Source organism: Fundulus heteroclitus, chromosome 5 (assembly GCF_011125445.2).
Source record: "Fundulus heteroclitus isolate FHET01 chromosome 5, MU-UCD_Fhet_4.1, whole genome shotgun sequence".
Taxonomy (NCBI): domain Eukaryota; kingdom Metazoa; phylum Chordata; class Actinopteri; order Cyprinodontiformes; family Fundulidae; genus Fundulus; species Fundulus heteroclitus.
The window spans coordinates 7,418,529-7,439,819 of NC_046365.1; the positions used below are offsets into that span (position 1 = coordinate 7,418,529).

At 41.1% G+C, this 21,291-nt stretch overlaps 1 protein-coding gene across 1 annotated transcript; it reads left to right on the plus strand.

Annotated features, from left to right (window-relative positions):
- Positions 1-1,189: 1,189 nt before the first annotated feature.
- On the plus strand, positions 1,190-21,218 carry gga3a (golgi associated, gamma adaptin ear containing, ARF binding protein 3a). The gene is given in 18 exon segments (XM_021321836.2): positions 1,190-1,282; positions 3,870-3,954; positions 4,124-4,199; positions 4,289-4,387; positions 6,033-6,156; positions 6,236-6,339; positions 8,588-8,668; positions 8,807-8,944; positions 9,251-9,332; positions 9,521-9,631; positions 10,534-10,746; positions 10,842-10,915; positions 11,002-11,103; positions 11,105-11,391; positions 13,879-14,072; positions 17,305-17,474; positions 17,580-17,690; positions 20,015-21,218. Coding segments are annotated over 18 exon segments (2,199 nt in total). The 5' UTR covers positions 1,190-1,245; the 3' UTR covers positions 20,126-21,218.
- Positions 21,219-21,291: the final 73 nt, after the last annotated feature.

The following is a 21,291-nucleotide window of genomic DNA, read 5'->3' on the forward strand; positions in this document are numbered from 1 at the left end:
ACTTCTATTCTTTTTTGGGTTGATCATGACCTGGATGACTGAGAATCTTCACCAACATATTTATCCATCCATCTATTTTCTAACACATCTATCCCTTGCAGGGTCACGAGGGGTGCTGGTGCCTATCTCCAGCTGTCAATGCGCGAGAGGCGGGATGCACCCTGGACAATCGCCAGTCTATCGCAGGGCCCAACATATTTATAAATACCAAAATATTTTTGGGGTCTACAGAATCATGGGGAGAACTGCTTACCTGAGAGTTTTTAGCAGACTGGAAGTCTTCACAAGAATGGTTGGCCTCAAAATATAATTGTTAATGAAGCTGGCAATTTTGTTGGCTATATTAAAGCATTTTAATAGAAAGATGAGTGGAGGGGGACAGCGTGGTAAGGAAATTGTTTGGGGAACATGGATAACTTCAGTTCAGCAGTCTCAATAATTTTATGGGCAATAAAGATGGCATAACACTTCTGGATTAAAAAAACCTTTTTAATTGGTCTCATGTAATACTCAAATTTACTGAGAAACAGAATTTGGGGCTTAGGTTTTTATTATCTGTCGGCCATAATCACTACAATGATCATAAAATAAAATGAAATAAGGATTTATTTCTAAGTATCAATTTCAGGTAGACAATTCAATCGCAAATACAGATTCAAAGTCAAATGTTGCAACTCGATCCTGGTAATTGAACAATGCAGTCAAGTTCAGTTTTTCAAATCGGTAAAAGTTTGAAAGCCCAACCGACTGCAGCAAGTCACTGACTTTGCAGCAATCCCTCCTTCTGAACTCTTAACACTGAGCATGCATGCATGTAGTATCAGCGGAAAGGAAAATCCCCCTTTAACTGCAAGAAACCTCCAGCATTTTCATTTGGTAATGTGTACCTACCTGTCTGTCTGTCTAGTTTAAAACACAGGTTCCATATCATGCTGCACTGGATATAGAACTGATAATGTTTTGGCTGGAAACCCCCTTCACTGACGCTCTGTTGCTGTACGCGGCATTGAAACCTTCAAATACACGCAGAAAACACGTCCCCAACTACCAACGTTAAAATGTGCAAAACAGATTTACCTGAACTCTGTACAATTCAATAGCACATATTTGTTTCTGTCAGATTTTACCCGCACAATAAAAACATGCCAATCACGAGCGCAGCCAGCGCAACTACAGAGTCCTATTTGTTTCCAGGCACGTGAATGCAGCAGGAGTCACGCGTTGTTTCTCCCCGAGAGAACAAATATGGCGGATGATGGAGAGTCATTGGAGTCTTGGCTTAGTAAGTATATAGTTCGTAAAAGGATTTTTACGTTTCTTGCTCATGCTACCGGGGCTCAGGCTTGCGCTCTACCTCCACGCGTATCCGAAGGATCCGTCAGACTCCTGTGACACGACTGCTGCTGGATGTTAGCCCGCCGACTGCTTTGTGTTGTCAGGAGAGGCTAACTGAGCTAGCAGCAGAGCTAGCAGCAGAGGATGAGTGTGACAAGCCAAATTCCCGTCTGTTGATTGCCTTAACACGATACTTCGACATTATATTGATGTTGCCTGCAAATAAGATGTAATAAGCGTGTTGTGGCGGGAAAGATACGTGTCAGCGTTTGCCTTATAAAAATGTAACATATCTTCGATCATTTAACCGGCATAGAAAGTCCCAACAGCCTATGAAATTTGTAGCAAAAAGCAGGATGGAAGGAGATGACAGTCACCGGCCGGTCTTGAAAGGGTGGAAGTTGTCGCTTGATGACCTCTTGTTAGTCATGATAAAACAAAGTTGCGTCATTCTTTCTATTGGAGAGTGCACTGTAATGATCATTTTTGGCTGAATCCTGTTTCCAAGGGTTACCCCTAGACCCCGCCCACTCGCTCCAACTTCAGGTAGAGGTTAAACCAGTCCACTAGAAATCAGACATCAGCTACCACACATTGTCCCATGGAAACAAGCAACTTTATGCAGCACATTTCGGCATGCAAGGTTTTTATGTTACATATGGATGAATATAACATGCCTGTTGACATGTATGAATCTTTGATACATTGCAAATGATTTTTGATGTTTTGGAGAGTGCATTGCCTGGATATGAGCAGAGCATCAAACTGCAAGGCAACTTTATAGCACCATACTTTCATAGAGTCATTCAGGAACATCAAGGGACAGAAGTAATAACATTTCATGAACCACAAGAAACATTAGCATATTAGTACAATATGAGAAATCAAAAGAACGACATAATAAGATGCTAATTCTAAAACTTATGCCGTGCCTTGATTTAAAAAAAATGTGCCACTCCATTTACCTTATCATACCTAAACGTTTCAGGTCAGCCAATAAAGTTTACTGTAAAAAAAAAAATTGTGATATATATATATATATATATATATATATATATATATATGCTGAGTAAATTAAAAAAGTAAAATAAAAACATTTGATTTATAAAGGCTCTATTGATTCACACAGGTAGCAAATAACCTTTGAGCTAAAATCAAATGAAAATTACATTTTTGCATTCAGTTATGTTATCTTTGACATGTGAATTGGTTTGATCTGAAATATTTTTATGCAACATAAACATAAAAGAAAACCCTACATCAATCTTGTAAAGGACAAAGGCCTTGTCATACTACTGTAAATGACTGAGGTGTTAAAAAGGAACCAATAAAATAAACTTGGGATTAAACAATAGTGTTGATTTTCAGTCCTGATTTAAAAGAGATGACCCATCCGTAGACACTAAATGCTGCTGACAACTCTTGCTTTAACGGGTTTCTGAAGACCTGCGGGGTCCAGATGATCCATACCCGACCGCCAGCTCTGCCACTTAGAATCCAAACCTGTTTCTTGTGTCCTCTGTTGAAAGGAATTCTTTATTTTGATGATATAAGACTAATAGCTGATATAATTGTAGACTTATTTGCATGTTTTTCACATTTAGGTCTCAGTCCATATCCACGACAATGTTTTGTATTTTTTATTTTATTTTTTCGTTTTTGCCTGCTCTGTGGTTTTTAACTTTATTCAATCTAGTTGGGTCTTGTGACCAAAAACAATAGCTTCTGTCTCTTCTGCATTAAGCTGGAGGAATCTCTGACCCCATCCCCCCCATTACGGACACACTTAATGAATGCGGCCGTGTGTTGACACACAAACATATAATTTAGTGTCATCAGCGTATATATGGGATGTTACAGTCCTCCATAGTATACGGCAAGTCTACTAATCTTAAGACGCCCTTAAGGTATACCGAGGGCTAGTCGGTAACCTACTTAAGGCTATGCAGTTTTGAAATTCTCAGAATACGTTTCGGGGGCATTACAAGGTTTGTCCATCTATATAGTTCTTTATAACAACAAATTGTAAACAGAAACAGGCAAGACATTTTTTTTTTTTTTTTGAGCAAAGCTAAAACAAAAAACAACAACTCCGGTTTGAGTTAATTTACACATTAAGACAGTTGTGATGGTTCAGTATTTTGTTGTTTGAGAAATATTTGATATTTTTTATGTTTTTTTTTTAATACTGGTTAGCAATAATCACCTACGATACCATACATAGCATACCAGGAAGGTTCAGACTTGACATTGCAGTGGTTATTGGGCCCTCAAAGTAGGATAGCAGAGACCGTATTGACCTTTGTGGGGGGACGGGGGGGAGGTGTTGCTAGTGCCCGCCCTGGTGCCTGTTTTCCAAGTGAACCAATGAGAAATAATTTTTTCGAGGGCTCCAAAGCCATTCCCCTCATTCCCATCCCAGCAGAAACCCCTTGGGACATCCTGCGGCAGGAAAGAGACGGTGAAGGGCTAAAACTGAGGGGCAACGGATGAAATGGGATTCAGCCTCTGATTTTCTATGTTCTCTTTTACAGACAAAGCCACCAATCCCTCCAACAGGCAGGAAGACTGGGAGTATATAATGGGTTTCTGTGATCAAATTAATAAGGAGCTTGAAGGGTATAGTCACATTCATTCAATAAGCTCAGTCTATTGCTTAACATTCATCTAGTCATACCCATTGAGTGAACCTATAAGTGGCCTCGCTGTTGTTAAGCACACATACCTTCCTGTGAGCGGCGGCGTTGGAAATTCCTCATGCCTTCCTGCTTTATGCCATATATTTCAGTCATCAAATATCTGTCAGGCTGCTGGCGCACAAGATCCAGTCCCCTCAGGAGTGGGAGGCGATGCAAGCGTTAACGGTGGGGCAGCTTCATTTCTTCTATGTGCTTTTTCTTTCTGCTACGTCCTCCAGCTGTGAAGGCTAATGGCGCTTTGTGTTCCGCCTTAGGTCCTCGAAGCGTGTATGAAAAACTGTGGACGGAGGTTTCACAACGAAGTTGGAAAATTCAAGTTTTTAAACGAGTTAATAAAGGTGGTCTCGCCTAAAGTAAGTAACGTTAACGCTCAAATCAACGGTAACGATGACGATCAGGGCTGCACAGCATATGGATCCATGTGAGCAGTATCGCCACAGCAAAGGACTCTTAATGTTCAGTTGGCTTTTAAATGTCAGGAGGCAGGAGTTTAAATTCGGCTAGCTAACAGGGCATTTGGTCATTTGGATGAACGTCCACTGTCCTTCATGCTTACACCAGACCCAAAATGTTGGTGATCAAGTTCCTCAAAGGTAGAGCTGGACAATGGATCGCATTTGCAGTGTAATCGCAATTTAAAAAAAAAACGTGATTTCCAAATCGCAGAGGTCTGTAAATTTTGGCAATGTAACAATTAATGGATAAGACGCGTCCTTTATGTGTCAGTAACATGTTTAAAGTGGGTTTGCCTTCACCTGGAAGGCTAGAGAGTTGCTGCAGTGAGATAATCTAATTTTATTATTTGTTTTATAGTTTATATAATTATAGTTTTTACCAGAAACTTTCAGGAATCTTACCATAGCATTAAGTACTGGTCAAACTGTTTAATATATAAACTTGTTTGTTGGCTGCACTTTATGGTTCAGCAAGGATTGATGTCCAACTCAACAAGCTCTTCTCTTGAATAAGAATATTCTGATTGATAAAAACAGTCACATCTCTTATTTTAAATAGTCCTTGTTTACAAATCACAATTATGGTTGAAATATATCACTTCTTTTTTTTTTTGGCAAAATCATACAGTTATGCTCAAAGTTCAGGGAGACTTGTGAGAACATTGATGGGAAAGAAAGAGGGTTGTAAGTAAAAGGTGGGTTAATGTCTATTTATATCAGCATTGACTGATTCAGCAGTCAGATCAAAGTGTTTTCTAACATCACACACTGGCTGCTGAGATTTTTGCCGCATGATGGCCTTATCTGTAACAACGGCTAACAGAAAAGCAGCAACTTACTATATAATACTTTATCAGAGTTTTGATTAAGTTAACTATTACAGTTATTTGTTATTTGGGTTGAGATTCATTGACTTACCTAGAAATAGAACAGAAATACTCACAAGATGTAATGGTGGCTTTCTTGTATATTTTCCTGTTCTGCTCTTTGGTGACATTAGTGTTATGAGCGGAGATGAATGGATGAAATAGTCAGTATGTCTGCCTGTGACTAGCTAGCCTGCAGTCAGCAGCCTAACATGCAGACATTAAACAGACGTTTGCAGCTTGCTAGCTGGTGCTAAAACCGTGTTACCTAAATAGGAGTTCTAGGTGGCGCTCCTCTAGCTTTCCCTCCATGTCTGTCTTTGTTTCGCAGCCGCTAACATTTACAGTCCAACTTGTTTAGTCACTTTTTGTCAACAAGGGAAAAATGTCATTGGCTTCCTTCAGCCAGCTGACCTGAAGTGTGCAGCAACCAGTGGAGGAGGATATACGGTGTTACAACTGTGCTCCAGCCATAGAAAACTAGTCAATCCAGCACTTTCTCTGGCATCTCATTAAAATGACTTTGAAATGTAGGAATAGTATGACGGAAACTTTATTTACTGTGAAAGCAGGAACCAGACCGTGCTTATTCTTAGTCTAGTGCAGCCCTGATCGTGAGGATATTATACGCAATGATGTTTGGTGTTATTCTAAGCTGGACTCATACCTGTTTCCAGTACCTCGGAGACAGAGTGTCAGATAAAGTGAAGACGAAGGTCATAGAGATGCTGTACACCTGGACCGTGTCTCTTCCTGATGAAGCAAAGATCTGTGAGGCGTATCAGATGCTGAAATCCCAGGGTAAGATGTCGGTGGCTGAGAACCTCCATCTGCACACGTTTGATGTCACTTTTCTCCTCTTAACTGTGGGTCCTTTTAGGCATTGTTGTAGTGGACCCAGAAGTCTCCCTGGACGCCACGTTAATCCCCTCACCTTCCCCACGTCCCAAGAATCCCGTATTTGATGATGAGAAAAAGAGCAAGGTGAGTGGGACTCGTGGTTTTGTGTGAATAAATTACTGCCGTAAAAACAGATTTTAGGCTGAGCTCAGCCACCCTGCAGAGGAAGTTCATATCAGATGCTGTTACATTCAGTCATGATCCATGACAACGATGAACTGGTGGATTGAGAGTTTTCCTCTTTGTGCTCAGTTCTTTATTCATCGTCAGAAAAGAGCAGGGCCCACATTACTGCAGATGAGACCCTTAAACTAACCATCTGCTGTTCCTTTAACTCCATCCTACCATCAATGGTGAATAAGTTGAAGCTGAGACTTCTTGCAGATGTTCAGAGGACATGCTCGCTTATAATCAGGATTTTTAAACAATTCTTTCTATAAATCTGCTCAATGGCTTCTGGATTGTGCCTCCATCTCTTATGTAGGGACAGAATTATGATTGCCTAAGTGTTGAAGGAGAAAGCTGTGTATGTAGGGCTGGGCGACATGGCCTAAAATATATATCGTGATAAATTGATCAGTTTACCTCAATAACGATTGAAAACACTACCGCTGGCAGTAGTAATACTGACAAGGGCCTCTTCCTTGATATCCCACGCAGAGAGCTTAAACCTTGTCCGACCAGCGCCACGGTATCGGCTGGAAAGTATGCCGTCTCAAGCTCTCTGGTGCACAGTCTCCATTCGTCATTGATAATATGTATAGTCAGACTGATGTAAGGGTCCATCATGCGACTGAACCAGAGATCAGATGCAGCGGCCACATACTTAACAGCTGCTCCTCTTCCTCCTCGACCGGCTCCACCGTCAACATTTGAAATTTCCTCCATTTTCTCAACCATGTCTCTTTCGCCGCTTGTTTCAGACTGGATGGGGTGGAGTCACGTGACTCAGCATCTTAAAGGGACAGGAGCATAGCCTGCCTTTACCAATAAAAATCCCAATATAGGCAAAGTGACGTTGGTTATTGCAGTAAATTTCGGTGTCGGTACATTTTTTGGTTTGTCGCACAGGCCTAGCGGTACGGCGTTTCTGCATTTCATGTTGCAGAGCCTGATGGCAACAGTTCAGAAAGTGGTTCCTAGAGCGGCTCTTAAGCAGATCTTACCAGAAGGAAGGGGCCTCTCCAGCAACTCCCTCAGCTCCCCTCACTGCCCTCTGTGGGGCGCTCTTCTCTGACAGGTTACGCCCTCATCATGCAACTCAATCCGGCGACATCTTGGGTTGGCGTGGGTCTTCAAAGCGTGCCGCCGGGATGCGCTAACCCCTTTTTATGTTGACACCTTACATGTAAACACGAGATGGGAAGGACGCGTGGAGTTCACTGATTGAACAGCTAAATATGGTAAACAGAGGAGTTAATTGCTGATTTGTGACTACAAGGTGCCTGTGGCCCATATTATTACCCTCCACCACCATGCTTGACAGTTGGTGGGAGATGTTTGTGCTGAAAGACTTTGGACACTTAGACACTAGAAAACAATCCTGGCTGAGTCTAAATTCGTTCTGGTCCTTCAGTTAAATAATGACTGAATAAGGACGTTGATTTAGCAATAACCAGCTAGTGTCAGAACGTATTATGCTTAATTATATTTTTAGATCTAAGGGCTTTTAGACGTGGCTTTTTGGCCTACTTTCATCACCCCTTGGAAAGCGTTATTAGCGTTTTTAAAGCCTTTGAAGTGTTGGATTATTGGTTAGAAATAACATCAGGCTGCTACTCTTTGTCTGAGGCCTTGCAAATTAGCGAGGTGAGAGGCGTTTTGCAGATGTCTTCTTCTGCAGATGTCAGCGTGCAGCAGGAGAGAAGAAGCCCAAAGAGAAAACAGGAGCTATTTAAGGCCGTGGAGGAGGAGTGAGAAGTTTATTTTTTTTATTTTTTATTTTTTCAATACCTTATACAAGCACTTGGATCCACAGAAGAGCCTGAAAGTGAAAGAGCAAAACAAAATGTTTCCTTTAGTTGTTGTCCTGCCAAACAGAAATCCTGACGGTTTTATTACCGTGCTTAAATTCCGGACACTTTGAAAGGGTGGAAATTGGTTAAAGAGTTGCTGAGTAAAAGCTTTTTGTTCCAGCATCAGACTGAAGAGGTCCAAATTTATGTTCATCCTTGACGCAAACAAGACAAACTGCTTTATGTGGTGCTGATGGCAGCTGATCTGGGGATCAGCTTTTTTTTTTTTTTTACCTGGGAGATGAGACTCTTACTGCTGCGTGCCTGATCTGTGGGAAGGAGTCTGACTGATTAAAGGTTTCCTAATTCCTCCGCAGAGATTAGCAGAACTTCTGAAGAGCAAAAAGCCCGAAGACCTGCAGGAGGCCAATCGGCTCATCAAGAATATGGTGAAGGAGGTGCGTTCGGCTCCCGTTTTATTCCGGCTACTTTCACCCACATCCAGTTGAAGCGCTGTACTGTCCTCCATTCTATTAGAGCTGTTATGCTAATATTAATAGCAGCTATTAGAAACCCGTCCCTTCTGTGTGTCGCAGGATGAGGTGCGATCACAGAGGGCCGCCAAACAAAGGAGCACCTTGGAGGCGGTCAACAACAGTGTGAAACTCCTTAATGAGATGCTCGCTCACTTCAGCCCCGACGACTCCACCGAAGCAGATAAGGAGCTTATAAAGGTCCGTGTGATGAGAGCCGATGACCCTTTGAAATATATCCCCTCCTTGCTTTGGTGGTTATTAACCTGTCTGGAAGCACTATTGTAAAATTCAGAATGTTGAACATGAATCTCCCTAATGACTTGTTTCAAGAATCAAAAATGTTTTCAAGTCATAAAATGCAAAAAAAGATTTACTAAATAGAGGAAAATTTTCCTTCTGTGGATGTTTATATGAAAAGCTGCAAGACTTGTGTCATTATATACTGTTAAGTCTTAAAATGAGACTGAAAAGCTGGAAGTAGAGCTTCTGTATGTGTGTTCCCAGGATTTGTATAGTGACTGTGACAAGCTCAGACAGACGGTATTCAAACTGGCTACTGAGACTGAAGATGATGACAACGGCTTGGGTAAGAAATTGGTTCTCCGAGCTGATTTCACGCTCTCCTTGTTCTGCTTGTTTCAGTTTTTTTAAACCTAACAGGAACTCCGCTAAATTCTTCAACACATCGAGCTCAGAGTTTTGTATTTTTCCAGCTTTTTTTTATTTGTAATCCTGACATTTGCTCTGTTGTTTTAAAAAAAATGTACCCACCAGGAGAGATCTTGCAGGCCAGTGATGACCTCTCCAGTGCAATTAACTCCTATAAGAAGATAGTTGAAGGACAGTCGATCAGTGGAGACGCTGATGTAGCACAAGGCACACAAGGTAAGGTCTGGATAGGTAAATACCGTTAGGGGGTGGATGTAATAAAACCCTAAACACTGCAGATGCACTGATCACACATTTTGCGTCACCGATTTCTTAAAGTTAGGTCCTGTCTGAGTGTGATAAACATTTAGCCCAGATAAACGAGTCCACGCATGTGGCTGAAATACAGGAGACTTCTCCTAGACCCTAGTCACTTTATCTTAGCCAAAGTACAGTCGTTGCTCTCAGTTCCTCTGAGGCCTTTTCCACATAAAGCCCGATATCTGGAAAAGGGAATACATTTTTATGCGTTTTGGCTTTGTGTGGATGAAAATCTTTCTGAAAATGACACCGTGTCTACGATCTTACTTTTAAAACCAGTGCCGGGGTAGATGCTTGTTTTTATAAAGACCCGGCAACGTGTGTGAATGAAGTTCAGCCTTTTTTGTTTATCTGAGTGTTTTCTGGTCTTTAAAATGTTGCTTTTTAACTAGATTTTGCTGCTGTGCCTGTTTGTGCTGCCTGGAATGTAGGACTCTGCAGAGAGATTTCGTTTTCTTATACTTTTTCTCTTCTCTCTCTAAGTCCTTTTTGCTTGCAGTGGAGATTTCTACCGTATTAAAAGGTGCCTAAATGGGACTGACCTGCAGGTTTGATGTAATTGTAACAAGAAATGGAGGAACTGTGCATTTACCCCCCATACTCTGACCACCCTTCATAAAGTCCAGTTCAACTGACTCTGTATACGTCTTCAGCATTATCTGTCACATAAGCTAAATAACAAATCCTCTGCTGCATGACAAGATGTGAAGATGTTCTAGAGGTGTGAATGCTGTTTCTCTGACAGCCTAATGGAAGCCAGACTAGATCTGAACCCACACGCCTTTATTTGTGCTGGTTTTGCTTTCTCTGTCTGAAAGGCTCGGGAAGCACAAACAAGTCAGAGATTCTCATCGACCTGGTGGGTCTGGACACCAAGAGTCCCTCTCAGACCCAGCAGGAGCCTCAGGCATCGTCTCTGGCTTTTTCCGAGGACTTGCTTTGCGGCTCGACGACCACTGAGCTTCAGCCCAAGAGTGCCGCTGCGCCTTCTGCTGCCCTCTCTCTACTGGATGAGGAGCTGCTGTCTTTAGGTACCAAGCTCATTATCTGGTCAAAGCTTCTTTTTGAAGTGTTTTCTTTGACAATCCCTTTGTCCTTTAAAATTGGAATTTGTGTAAATTCACAGGCCTTAATGATCCAGGCCCTGTAGTCATTGAATCAAGCACCTCCAATCAGAGCAATCATTTAGCACCTTCACAGGTAATTAAATTAAGACTAAAACATGAGATGCATTTCTCCTCCCAGCTGACTGAGAATAGCCCTGAATGTGATTGAATGTATTGCAGGACTCCAGTCAACATTTGGCTCTTTTCGACTCCAGTTTGCCTACCTTTAACGCACTTTCAGCACCTTCGCTCTTTCAACAATCCCTCTCTACAACGCTAGCATCAAGCGACTTCCACCAGAACAGCCACAACTACTTCTGCCTCAGACTTCCCCGGCCCCGCCTTCTCCACGCCTCCAGCTGCTGCGGCTTCGGATCTGCCGGCACCGCTCATGTTCCCCCAGCCGCTGGGCTCGGCTCTGACCGCCGCGGCGCCGGCGGGTCCTTCGCCGTCGCACGGCAGGACGGCGCCTGCTCTCCCCGCCGGCCGTCAACACGTCTTCCAGCCCGGACCCTCCTCTCTCAGCCACAATTTACAGGACCTGGCCATGCTGGATCTAAGCAGTGACATGTGAGTACCGTTCATTTAAAATATCACACTTTTAAATGATGTGCGAGCGCTGTCCTCGTTTCAGCGACTCGCCTGTCAGTCATCTCGGTGTTGCTCTGCAAGGATTAAGACAGTATAGAAAATGGCTGGACGCATGAGAAAGGACATTCTTTCTGGGGGCTTAATGGTTTTGACCGTGTACTTTTTTTTTTAAAGCAAGGCCCCTGGGGAAAAAATGTTTATTATGTTGAGTCAAAATGTTTTAATCACCAGATGATTACAGAAGGAATCAAAGCTGCTGCCGTAAACAGTTTTCTCCAGCCTGCTAATTCATTCAAAGGATTCATTAGAAAGAAGCAGAAATGTCCCGATCAGTTACAAAATATTAGTGACTTAAACAAACGTTGGCACTAAAGCTCACTGAGGAGGATGTAAATAGTGTCAGAGGACCAGGAGAAGTCCAGGACCTGATGGTGTTTCCCCTTCTTCCTGACCACCTGTGCTGAACAACCGACCCACATCTTCTCTCGGGTCTTCAACGTAGAGCTGGACGATATGGAAAAAAAGCTTATCGATTTAAAAAAATGCATATTGATCGATATTGATAATTATTGAAAATATTTAAAACCATATTTTATGTGCAGCTCTGCCTGAACATTTTCTGGTATTGCTAAATGATTTTTACAAATCACCAGGTCAGACTGGCGAACTAGTAAAACCCCGTTTTGGGACCGTTTCCTCCGCTACTCCGACATATTCACATGCTCTGTGTTGTGGTTTGAGAGGGCGGCGCTTTGTGACGGCGTGCCTGGGTCCGCGATTACGATTGGTCGTGAGGAAGTAGTGACTGTAGCATCAACTAATATGATAGGCTGAAAGGAAGGAAGGAAAACTGTCTATCGAAGTTTTATCGACCCTGTTTTTTCCTATCACGCCACACGTCGTCCAGCCCTACTTCAATGAGTCTTTGGACCTGTGTGAGGTTCCCTCCTCCTTCCAAACGTTCTGCCATCACCCTGGTCCTAAAGAAACCCACCACCACGAGTTTAATGACTACAGGCCCGTCGCCCGGACCTCTGCTGCCTGCTTACCGGGCAGCAGGTCGGCAGACGATGCTGCCAGCTTGGGACCGCACTTCATCCTGACCCGACTCAACCGCTCAGGGGCGTACAACAGCTTCCTGTCTGTGGACTTCAGTCGTCCTCCACCAGAACCTCACCCAGCTCGCGGTGCCGGCCTCTGTTGGTGGATCACCAGCTTCCTGCTGCTGAGGCTGGGGAGCACCTTCTGCCTCGTAAGACCCACCAGTTGACCCATGTGTCAAATGAAGTTTGCAGACGACACCACTGTGTTCAGTCTGATCCAGAATAGTGATGAGTCCACGTCCAGACAGGAGGTGGTCAGGATCACCTGTATTTGTACCTGCTTAAGATAGGAGAGATGAAGGTGGACTTCCAGAGACAGCCTGAGCTGTCAGCTACACTGCTGGGAAACAGTGAGTGTATCACAGCCTGCGTTCTTTTGTTCCTTTTGCTTACATCTAAAAATGGCTGAGGATACACATACATACTTGCTGTACCTTCATTCTATTTTATTATATATTTATATCTAATTGGTGTCCACTGTGAGTGTGTGAAACTGATCACACAATCTTGGCCAATAATGCTGATTTTGTATAAACATTAATGATGCATGCCACTCTTTTTTGGGGGATTTTAATTAGTAAAAAAGGGAAAAGCTTACAAATGTCCTTCCACTTTACAACCATGTACTTTTTTTTTCTTGTTCTAATACATATAATCCCAGTAGAAGGCCCAGAGGTCTGTGGCGGTAACTCAACAGAGCACTGAAAAGTCCATGACTACTTTAGCAGATCACAGAGGGTACTTTTCAAGGCTGCATTGTTCATCTCCATCATCTTATTTCAAGTGGTGTATATCTAATTCTCTTATTTTAGGGGTAAAAATACTCATTCCATTGGCAGATAATCTTATTTACCTGCTCAAATCAAGGGCAAATACGTTAATTTTAAGATAATTCTACTTATTTTTAGTTCTCTTTTTGCAGTGTACTTTTCAAGGCATTACGCTGTATGTCTTTGCAGCGCGACCCAATCACATCATTGTGTCAAGTGGAATAAGGAATGGGCAACATTTCTGTTTTTGGCTGGTTGCTACTTGGCTACAACACATCATTTAAAGCCTTTTACTGTAGAATTGATGAGAGCTTCCTGATGAGCTGTAGACTGCAGGCATGAAAAGAAGATAACGGATGCATTAGGTGTGCTGGTGTGCAAAAGGATAATTTAATTGCAACCGTGACTGATTTTAATACCACTGTGCAGAGCAGATTGGATTTGATGTTTTAGAATACAGAAGAAATAAAACCACTGTACAGGAAAGCGTTTCTTCTTCGTCTTCAACACTTCAAGATGACTCCCATCCTCTCTGAGACTTCGTGTATTTGCCCGAGGACTTAAACGCTGCTTTAATTTCCTTCCGTTCGCAGTGGTACCTCCGCGTCAGCGATGACGGCCGGGCTGCAGGGGTGGTCCACTCCTCCGTCCCTGCGGAGTCACGCGGACGACAGCCCTCTGCTCCGCTCCATGTCTCCCATTCAGCCCATGAGCCAGGCGAGTCCCAGCAAAGGAGACGAGGTGTCCCTGGCTGCTGTTTTTGTCCCCCTGGAGGCCATCAAGCCAAGTGAGTTTATTACAGGCCACCTAATGATTTCTGTGGGTTTTGTTCTAGTAGTTGCTCACATATTGTTGTAGTTTTGGTAGACAGCACCAGGGTACTTTAGGAGCTAAAACATTTCTCACTCATGCATTCATGAAATGCTCCACGATACAATGGGCTAAACTATTATTAAAAGCAGTTACCTGAGATTAATCACATATTTCTGTCAGCTGTGAGGACAGCTTTTAAAAACACCTGTGCGAGTGCTTTGGAGGAGAAATTGACTCGAAAAAGAACAAAAAACTAATTAAAAAAGCTCCAGTCTTTCGAGGTTGGACGTTGATGAAGCAAAGAAAGTGTCTGACTGTGCAGCTGACATGAAGCGCCTCTGATGTTTTTACCTTCTCGATCAGCTAAAAGGCTCCACAGTGGCTCGGGTGAACGCTTCATGGTGGATTTTAAAAGCTTGACGTTTTGGCGGTCATGGTGGTAGGTCTGACATGTCATTGTTTCTCAGCTTGGGCGAAGCTTGCCTGGATGTCACGCAAAACTCTGCTGGAGTGGTCTCTTTTTCTTTGTTTATGTGGTTGTGTACATTCATTGGCCGTTTTATGGAGTATCCAATCCAATCCACTTTATTTATATAGCACATTTAACAACAGTAAAGGTTTCTAATGTGCTGTACATAACAAAAAATGAATAAAAATAAACTAAAAAGGACACAGAGGACCACACAACTACGCGGTGTTAAAAGCCAAAGAATAAAAGTGGGTCTTAAAACATTCCACTGTGGAGGTTGCTCGTATATGGAGGGGCAAAATATTCCAAAGTTTGGGGCCAACTACAGAAAAGGCTCTGTCCCCTCTGGTTTTAAGCCTCGTTTTAGATGGCCCTCAGACATCAGAGCACGTGCCGGAGAATAAATCTGGATGTAGTAACCATTAAAAAACGCTAAACAATACTAAACTAAGTCAGTAACATGATTATAGGACAATCAAAAAAAATTGTAATTAAGATTACTTTTAAAAAAAAGTTTATGACCGGGAATGATAGCACAAGACACATTTATTTTCATTTAAAAAGAGAAAGGAAAAAAATAAGAAGAAGAAAAATGAATATGGATAGAAGCCTGCAAGGCTAATGTAAAGCAAGTTAAAATAAATAGGTTGGACTAACTCTATTAATACTTTTAAAAACATAAACTATTCATATGTAGGCGACGCAGAGAGTTTTCAATCGGTGTGATCTGTTTCTGGTCCTCGTCGGCACTCTGTCAGCTATTTTTGGACTGACTGCAGTGGAGTTCTTCTTAGGGAGACCAGAAAGCAGAGCATCACAACTTTGTCGATGTTCTTCAGAGAATGATTTGAAAAGTATAATGATACCTCAGGGGGATTTGACGGTGGAGATGTTTCCACCTCTCACAGGATCTGAAGGGGAGAGATTTCCCCGGTACAGATCAGAACTTTGGAGTTTCTTGCTCCGCGACGTTCTGCCGGGTGGAACTCGGTGCTTGTTGAGCTGAAAGTCGACAACAACGAGGACAATTCAGTAACAAGGTGCTGCTAAAGTTAACACCTGACTGCTGCCCCTCTGGCCAGCCTACTTTATTTAAAATAGCTGCTGTTTTGTGGTGTTGCTTCAAACTTTTAGACACTAATGAAATGTAATTTGTAACAATATTAATTACAACAGAAACCAGGGTAATTTTTTATTTATTCAAAAGGCGTGTGTTGAGGTAAAACTTTAATTTAAAATGCTAATGAATCACAAAGATGCTTTAGCTGAATCCCTCACTTTCAGATTCAGATTAGTTTTTTAATCCCAAAACGACAATTCAGTTTGAGAGTGGAAAGAATATAAAGTTGGATCTTTCCTAAAAAAATAAAATAAACACTGCACTAAATACATCTCTGTATATTTGTTTTCTGTTATTGGTCTATTCAGGTTTTAATGTTGGTTTATCTGAGAGGCAGAAAAAAAACGACCTGCTCATAGGTTCCTAAGTGGACCGTCTGCTTCAAAACCAAACCATGAAGGTACCAGGGAGTAAAGCTGGGCAATATGTTGAGGTTTAAAAATAATGAGATAGAAGATGAGACGGTTGTTTATATCGAGATGGTCTATGTTGCATTAGAATCAAACTTTTGTGTATTCCTGTAGGTTTTTTTTTTTTTTTTGTTCTTCATATTTATCTACAATTAAAAGTTGTGCCTGTGAGACATTTGGAATAAAGCTTTAATTCAGAGATGCCTTTTTTGTAATTACTTTATTAATAGAAAAACACATTCAGCCTAAAAGTATAAGATAATTAATTAGCAGGGATGGGTCTTTTTATGCTGCCATTATTTTTTTTTCTCAAACTATGATAAATAAACTTTAAATACACATAATTTCTAAATAATCTTGATTTATACTCTTTCCAATGATGGAGCGACCCTAATGCAGGGTGAATTTGGACCACTGGCATTTCTCCTGAGTCAGGTTAAAGACCTTAAAGCTGTGGAGTGCTGGAAATGAGCTTTTATTTAGGGAAGACCACGGTTCATTTATACGGGGCTAGAAAAGGATCATATGTGTGATGCAGATGGTGCTGAGGCTACAGATACTCCCAATATGGTGACCTAATATACCGCATGTTCACGTGATTCGATTAGACTGCAGCTATTCATTAAAAACGCACTATTTTCACCCGTAAATGATAAACATTTAGGTTGTGCTAAAGTCCTGGTAATCTGTCAGCGCCTTACTGTAAAAAAATGTTGAGGCAGAGCAGAACGGATGTTTCCCAACCAGGTGTTTCTGAAATAAACATTTTTTTTTCTGACTTCTTCTTAAAAGGCTAAACACCTGAGGATGAAAAACACTAAGTGACTAAACTATAAAGGAAGAGATGGTTTTATTTTCTCCAAGCAGAAATTATTTTTCCATTATTGTGCACGTTATTGTTACACTGGGGGGAAAAAAGATGGTAACGCATTTTATTTTCAGTCACTGCTTGTGAGTGGGTCCTGTTTGCCAGGTGTATTTGTTCTGCTTTGATGAAAAATAAAAACCCTGAATCACCACTTCCTGGAATCCATTTATCCACTTCACATATTTACTATGAATCCGCTGCTGCCTTACATGTTCAGTCCAGCCATAGCATGTCCAGCTCCTAACAGATAGAAACGGACAAACGGCCTTCAGGAGTTGGGATTTACCCGTTTCTGGTCATTGGTCCTGCTTTCATTGTGTCTCTCCCCCTGTGTTTTAGGTACGCTGTGTCCTGTCACAGCATACGACAGAAACGGTGTCCGCGTTCTGCTCCATTTCGCTTCGGACTGCCCGCCCGGCAGGCCTGACGTGCTGGTGATGGTGGCGTCCATGCTCAACACAGCCCCGCTGCCCGTTAGGAACATTGTTCTCCAGGCTGCCGTGCCCAGGGTAAGGCCCGATATGTTTTTCTGTTGCTCCTAACAGTTTTATTTTAAGCTATGAGGAAAGCTGTCAAAATTGTGCTCCTGGATTGTTCTTCTGCCATCTCTGCAGACGATGAAGGTGAAGCTGCAGCCGCCCTCCGGGACAGAGCTGGCTCCTTTTAATCCAATTCTTCCCCCTGCCGCCATCTCTCAGGTTGTGCTGCTCGCCAATCCTCTGAAGGTATTCAGTGTTTTAGTGTTTATATTTTTAATTGGCTTTGTATTTGATGAGCAAACTGTTACTGCTCTTAGCATCTTTTTTCACTCTGTCTTGCAGCTCACATATCCCAGTATTACCCCGTCCCTCATTATTTTATCTTTACATCTTTGCTAGAGCTTTTAACAAACTAGTTAAAACATCTTTTTCACATCATGTATGGATTTGATGCGATAGATCAACTAGAGCAGGGGTGTCAAACTCATTTTGGTTGAGGGGCCGCATACAGCTTAATCTGATCTCAAGAGGGCCACACGAGTTAACTCATTGCAAGATTAAATAGAACTAATAAATGTGGACTTGTTGTTGATTTTTATATTAAGTTAATTTCACTTTTACACAATATATTATGAATAACCTCAGCGTTTTTAAGAAAAGTATGTGCAATTTCAACAATACTTTTACTCAGTTAAACATTTACTTGTGCATTATGCATAAGAACTGATCACAGTGATTGTACAATGTTGAAAAACATTTATTCCCATTTTTTGGAACTTAAAAACACTGTCCTGCATGACAAAATACATCAAACAGATAAAAATTAAGAAATGATTTAAATTTTCCACACCTGAAGCTTAATCTGCTAATTAAAACACAGCGCCCCTCGTGGACAATATAGGAACTGCATATTTTCAATTAAACGAAGTACATGTTTTTTTCAATAATTGTTTTTATATCATTCTGTTCCTTTTATCTCCTCTTTCACCTTTTCTTTTTTTCTTTTTGTTCTTCCTTTCCTCTCCTACTTTCCCATTGTAGTGTCCATATAATTTAAAATATTTCCCGCATGAATCATAATAAAACTATTCACATTCATAAATCAAGCAGAGCACTATGTGAAAAGCAGTACTGCTCCACTTGTGAAAGTCAAATCTGATGAGCTCTTTTTGGCATTAAGACAACAATTTTTATTGCCACATTGCCAGACAGGACACTGGAAAAAAAAAAATTGTTTTTTTTTTTTATAATGATAATGCATATAGCCAAAGGGCCGGACTAAATTGTTCGGCGGGCCGGATCCGGCCTGCGGGCCGTATGTTTGACACCCCTGAACTAGAGCATAATGACAAAGAGAAACAAAAAGTGATACATGCTCTTAAATATATATTTTTTTACAAACTAAAATCTGTGGAGTGCATTTGTATTTACCCCGAGTCAACCTTTGTAGAACCACAGCTATAGGACATTGTGGGTTGTCTCTACAAACTGGCATTTTTGCCTGTTTCTTTTTAACAATATAGCTCAGGCTCTATCAGATTGGACCGAGGACGTCCCTGAACTGACGTTTTCTATTCTCGGTACAGATTCTGAGCTGGTTTTAGTCTAAGCTTTGACTGAACCATTCTAACACAGGAGTGTGTTTTGCTCTCTCAACCATTCCATTGTAGCACAGATGGCAAGTTTTAGGTCTTTGTGCTGCTGGAAAGGTAGCCTCCACCACAGTCTTCAACCTTTTGAAGCATCTGGAAGTTTTTTTTCCTCCATGATTGTCCCATATTTTGTTCCATCCACTTCTATTGACTGTGACCAGCTTTACTGTACGTGTTGAAGAAAAGCCTCCCCACAGCACGATGCTGCCTCCCACTATCATAATTTACTGTTTCTCTTATCTGGCTTGTCACTTTAGTACCTAAACTGATTTGCCCGGAGCCCCAAAAGCTACACGACCCTTCAAAATATGTATCTATAACTTTTATAAATATCTACTCTTGTCTAATTTGAAATTAAAGTCACATATTTTATTTCGATTTTTACCTTTTGAAATAAAGAAAAGCATCAGACAGAAATAGAATAAATACCTCTTCTTCAATGGCGGTTTCCATATTAGGAGAAATTATATTTAACAAAACACATATGGTAGTCTGTTACCTAATGCCATAAACAATGCTCAAACTTGCAACGTTTGTTAGTTTTTATTTCGAAACATTACTCAGTTCTGTCTCATTCTGTCAAAGCGGAGGGTCTGAAGAGCTACTTGTGCCTAAAGAAGAAAGCCAGGTCTTGGTTGGTTTGTCTGAATCTAGTTGGTTTTGCTAGATTTAAATACAAATACCCAAAGTATAGATTTATATTTGTAAAAATGTCAACAAACATAATTTTCCTTCCACTTTATAGATATGCATTACTTTGTGTCAGTATATTTAGTAAAATCCGTATAAAATACACTGAGGTTTGTGCTCGAAGCATAACAAAATGGGCAGAAGCTTGAAGGGCAGGAATGTTTGCCAGGCGCTGATATATATATATTCTGCCAACGTGAGCCAATTTCTGCTTTTCGTGTCTTTCAGGAAAAAGTTCGGATGAGATACAAACTGATGTTTACGCTGGGAGAGCAGCCCTTCACAGAAGTGGGGGAGGTGAATGACTTCCCACCTGCTGATAGATGGGGGGCTCTATAGGTGCATTTTCTCACGAGTTAATGGCTGTTTTTCTGTTTTATGTCGGCGCTCTGCTAACCTAAAAACGACACATGGCAAGTTTGATTACACCAAAAACTTGAACAAATGATGAGTTTGAGATGGCCCAGTGAAGAAGGCGTCCGAGTTTGACCGGTGGTTAGAACCCAGTGTGACCGGATTAAATGTGGATTAAGGTGTTGACGTCAGGTTCTCATTAATAAATTGTTCTAATATATTTTTCTTTCAATTTCATTTTCATATTTAATTCCGTTTGTGTCATCCGAATGAACTGAAATACAAAAAAAAGGCTAAAATAGCTAATACTTGATATTTCCAATGAAGTCCTGCTGTTATGTTTGATTAGTGCAGGTATATAAATTAGGCACAGGTTGGTTTAGTAGAAGGCTTCTAGTGAGACTTGACTTCTGGGGTTTACATGTCGTGCTTCAGGCTCATATTTAACACTATGGTTTTTTTTTTAAATGCTTTTCAGTATTCTCATTACATCTTTGATTATTTTGTGAATGAAAGAATTGCATCTGTTAACTTGTTATAAAAAAAATCCAAACAAACTGCAGTCATTCCGCATAATCCTCCAACGCACCTAAATGTCTCCAGATATTCTGACATGTATCTGTTATATTATGAATCAACCCAGAAGTGGATCTGCTTTACAGGAAAAAAAAAGAGAGCTGCTGACAGACTCATGAGACAAAGGTTAATGCTGTTTAAAATCAATGACACGACGGCATGCATATTGTACATTTCCTTCTGCCGCTGTTGTTAAACGATGCGGAAACTGAGCTAAAGGGTAGATCAGTGTAAATGATTTGTGTAGTGAGGGAGCTTCATGTTTGAAATTGGAAATGTTTTGCTCTTGTTATTTATATCCTGAAAACAATAGTCTTGTTTTCATTTTTTTGGGAGGTTGCGTGTATTTAAAGTATTCAAATCTGTCAGTGGTATATAAAGGTTTCTTTACATATTTGTTTTAAAAGTATTTATTTGGACTTGTTGGATTGTCATTGCCTATTTTTGAGAAGCTTTTTCTGTGCATGGAAACAATAAAAGAGATGGATCTATTTGTATTATACTCTTTGCCTGATTTGTCTGATTTTTCACAACATTGTTAGCGCTCAATTGTACAATGTATCTAAATTCTAATT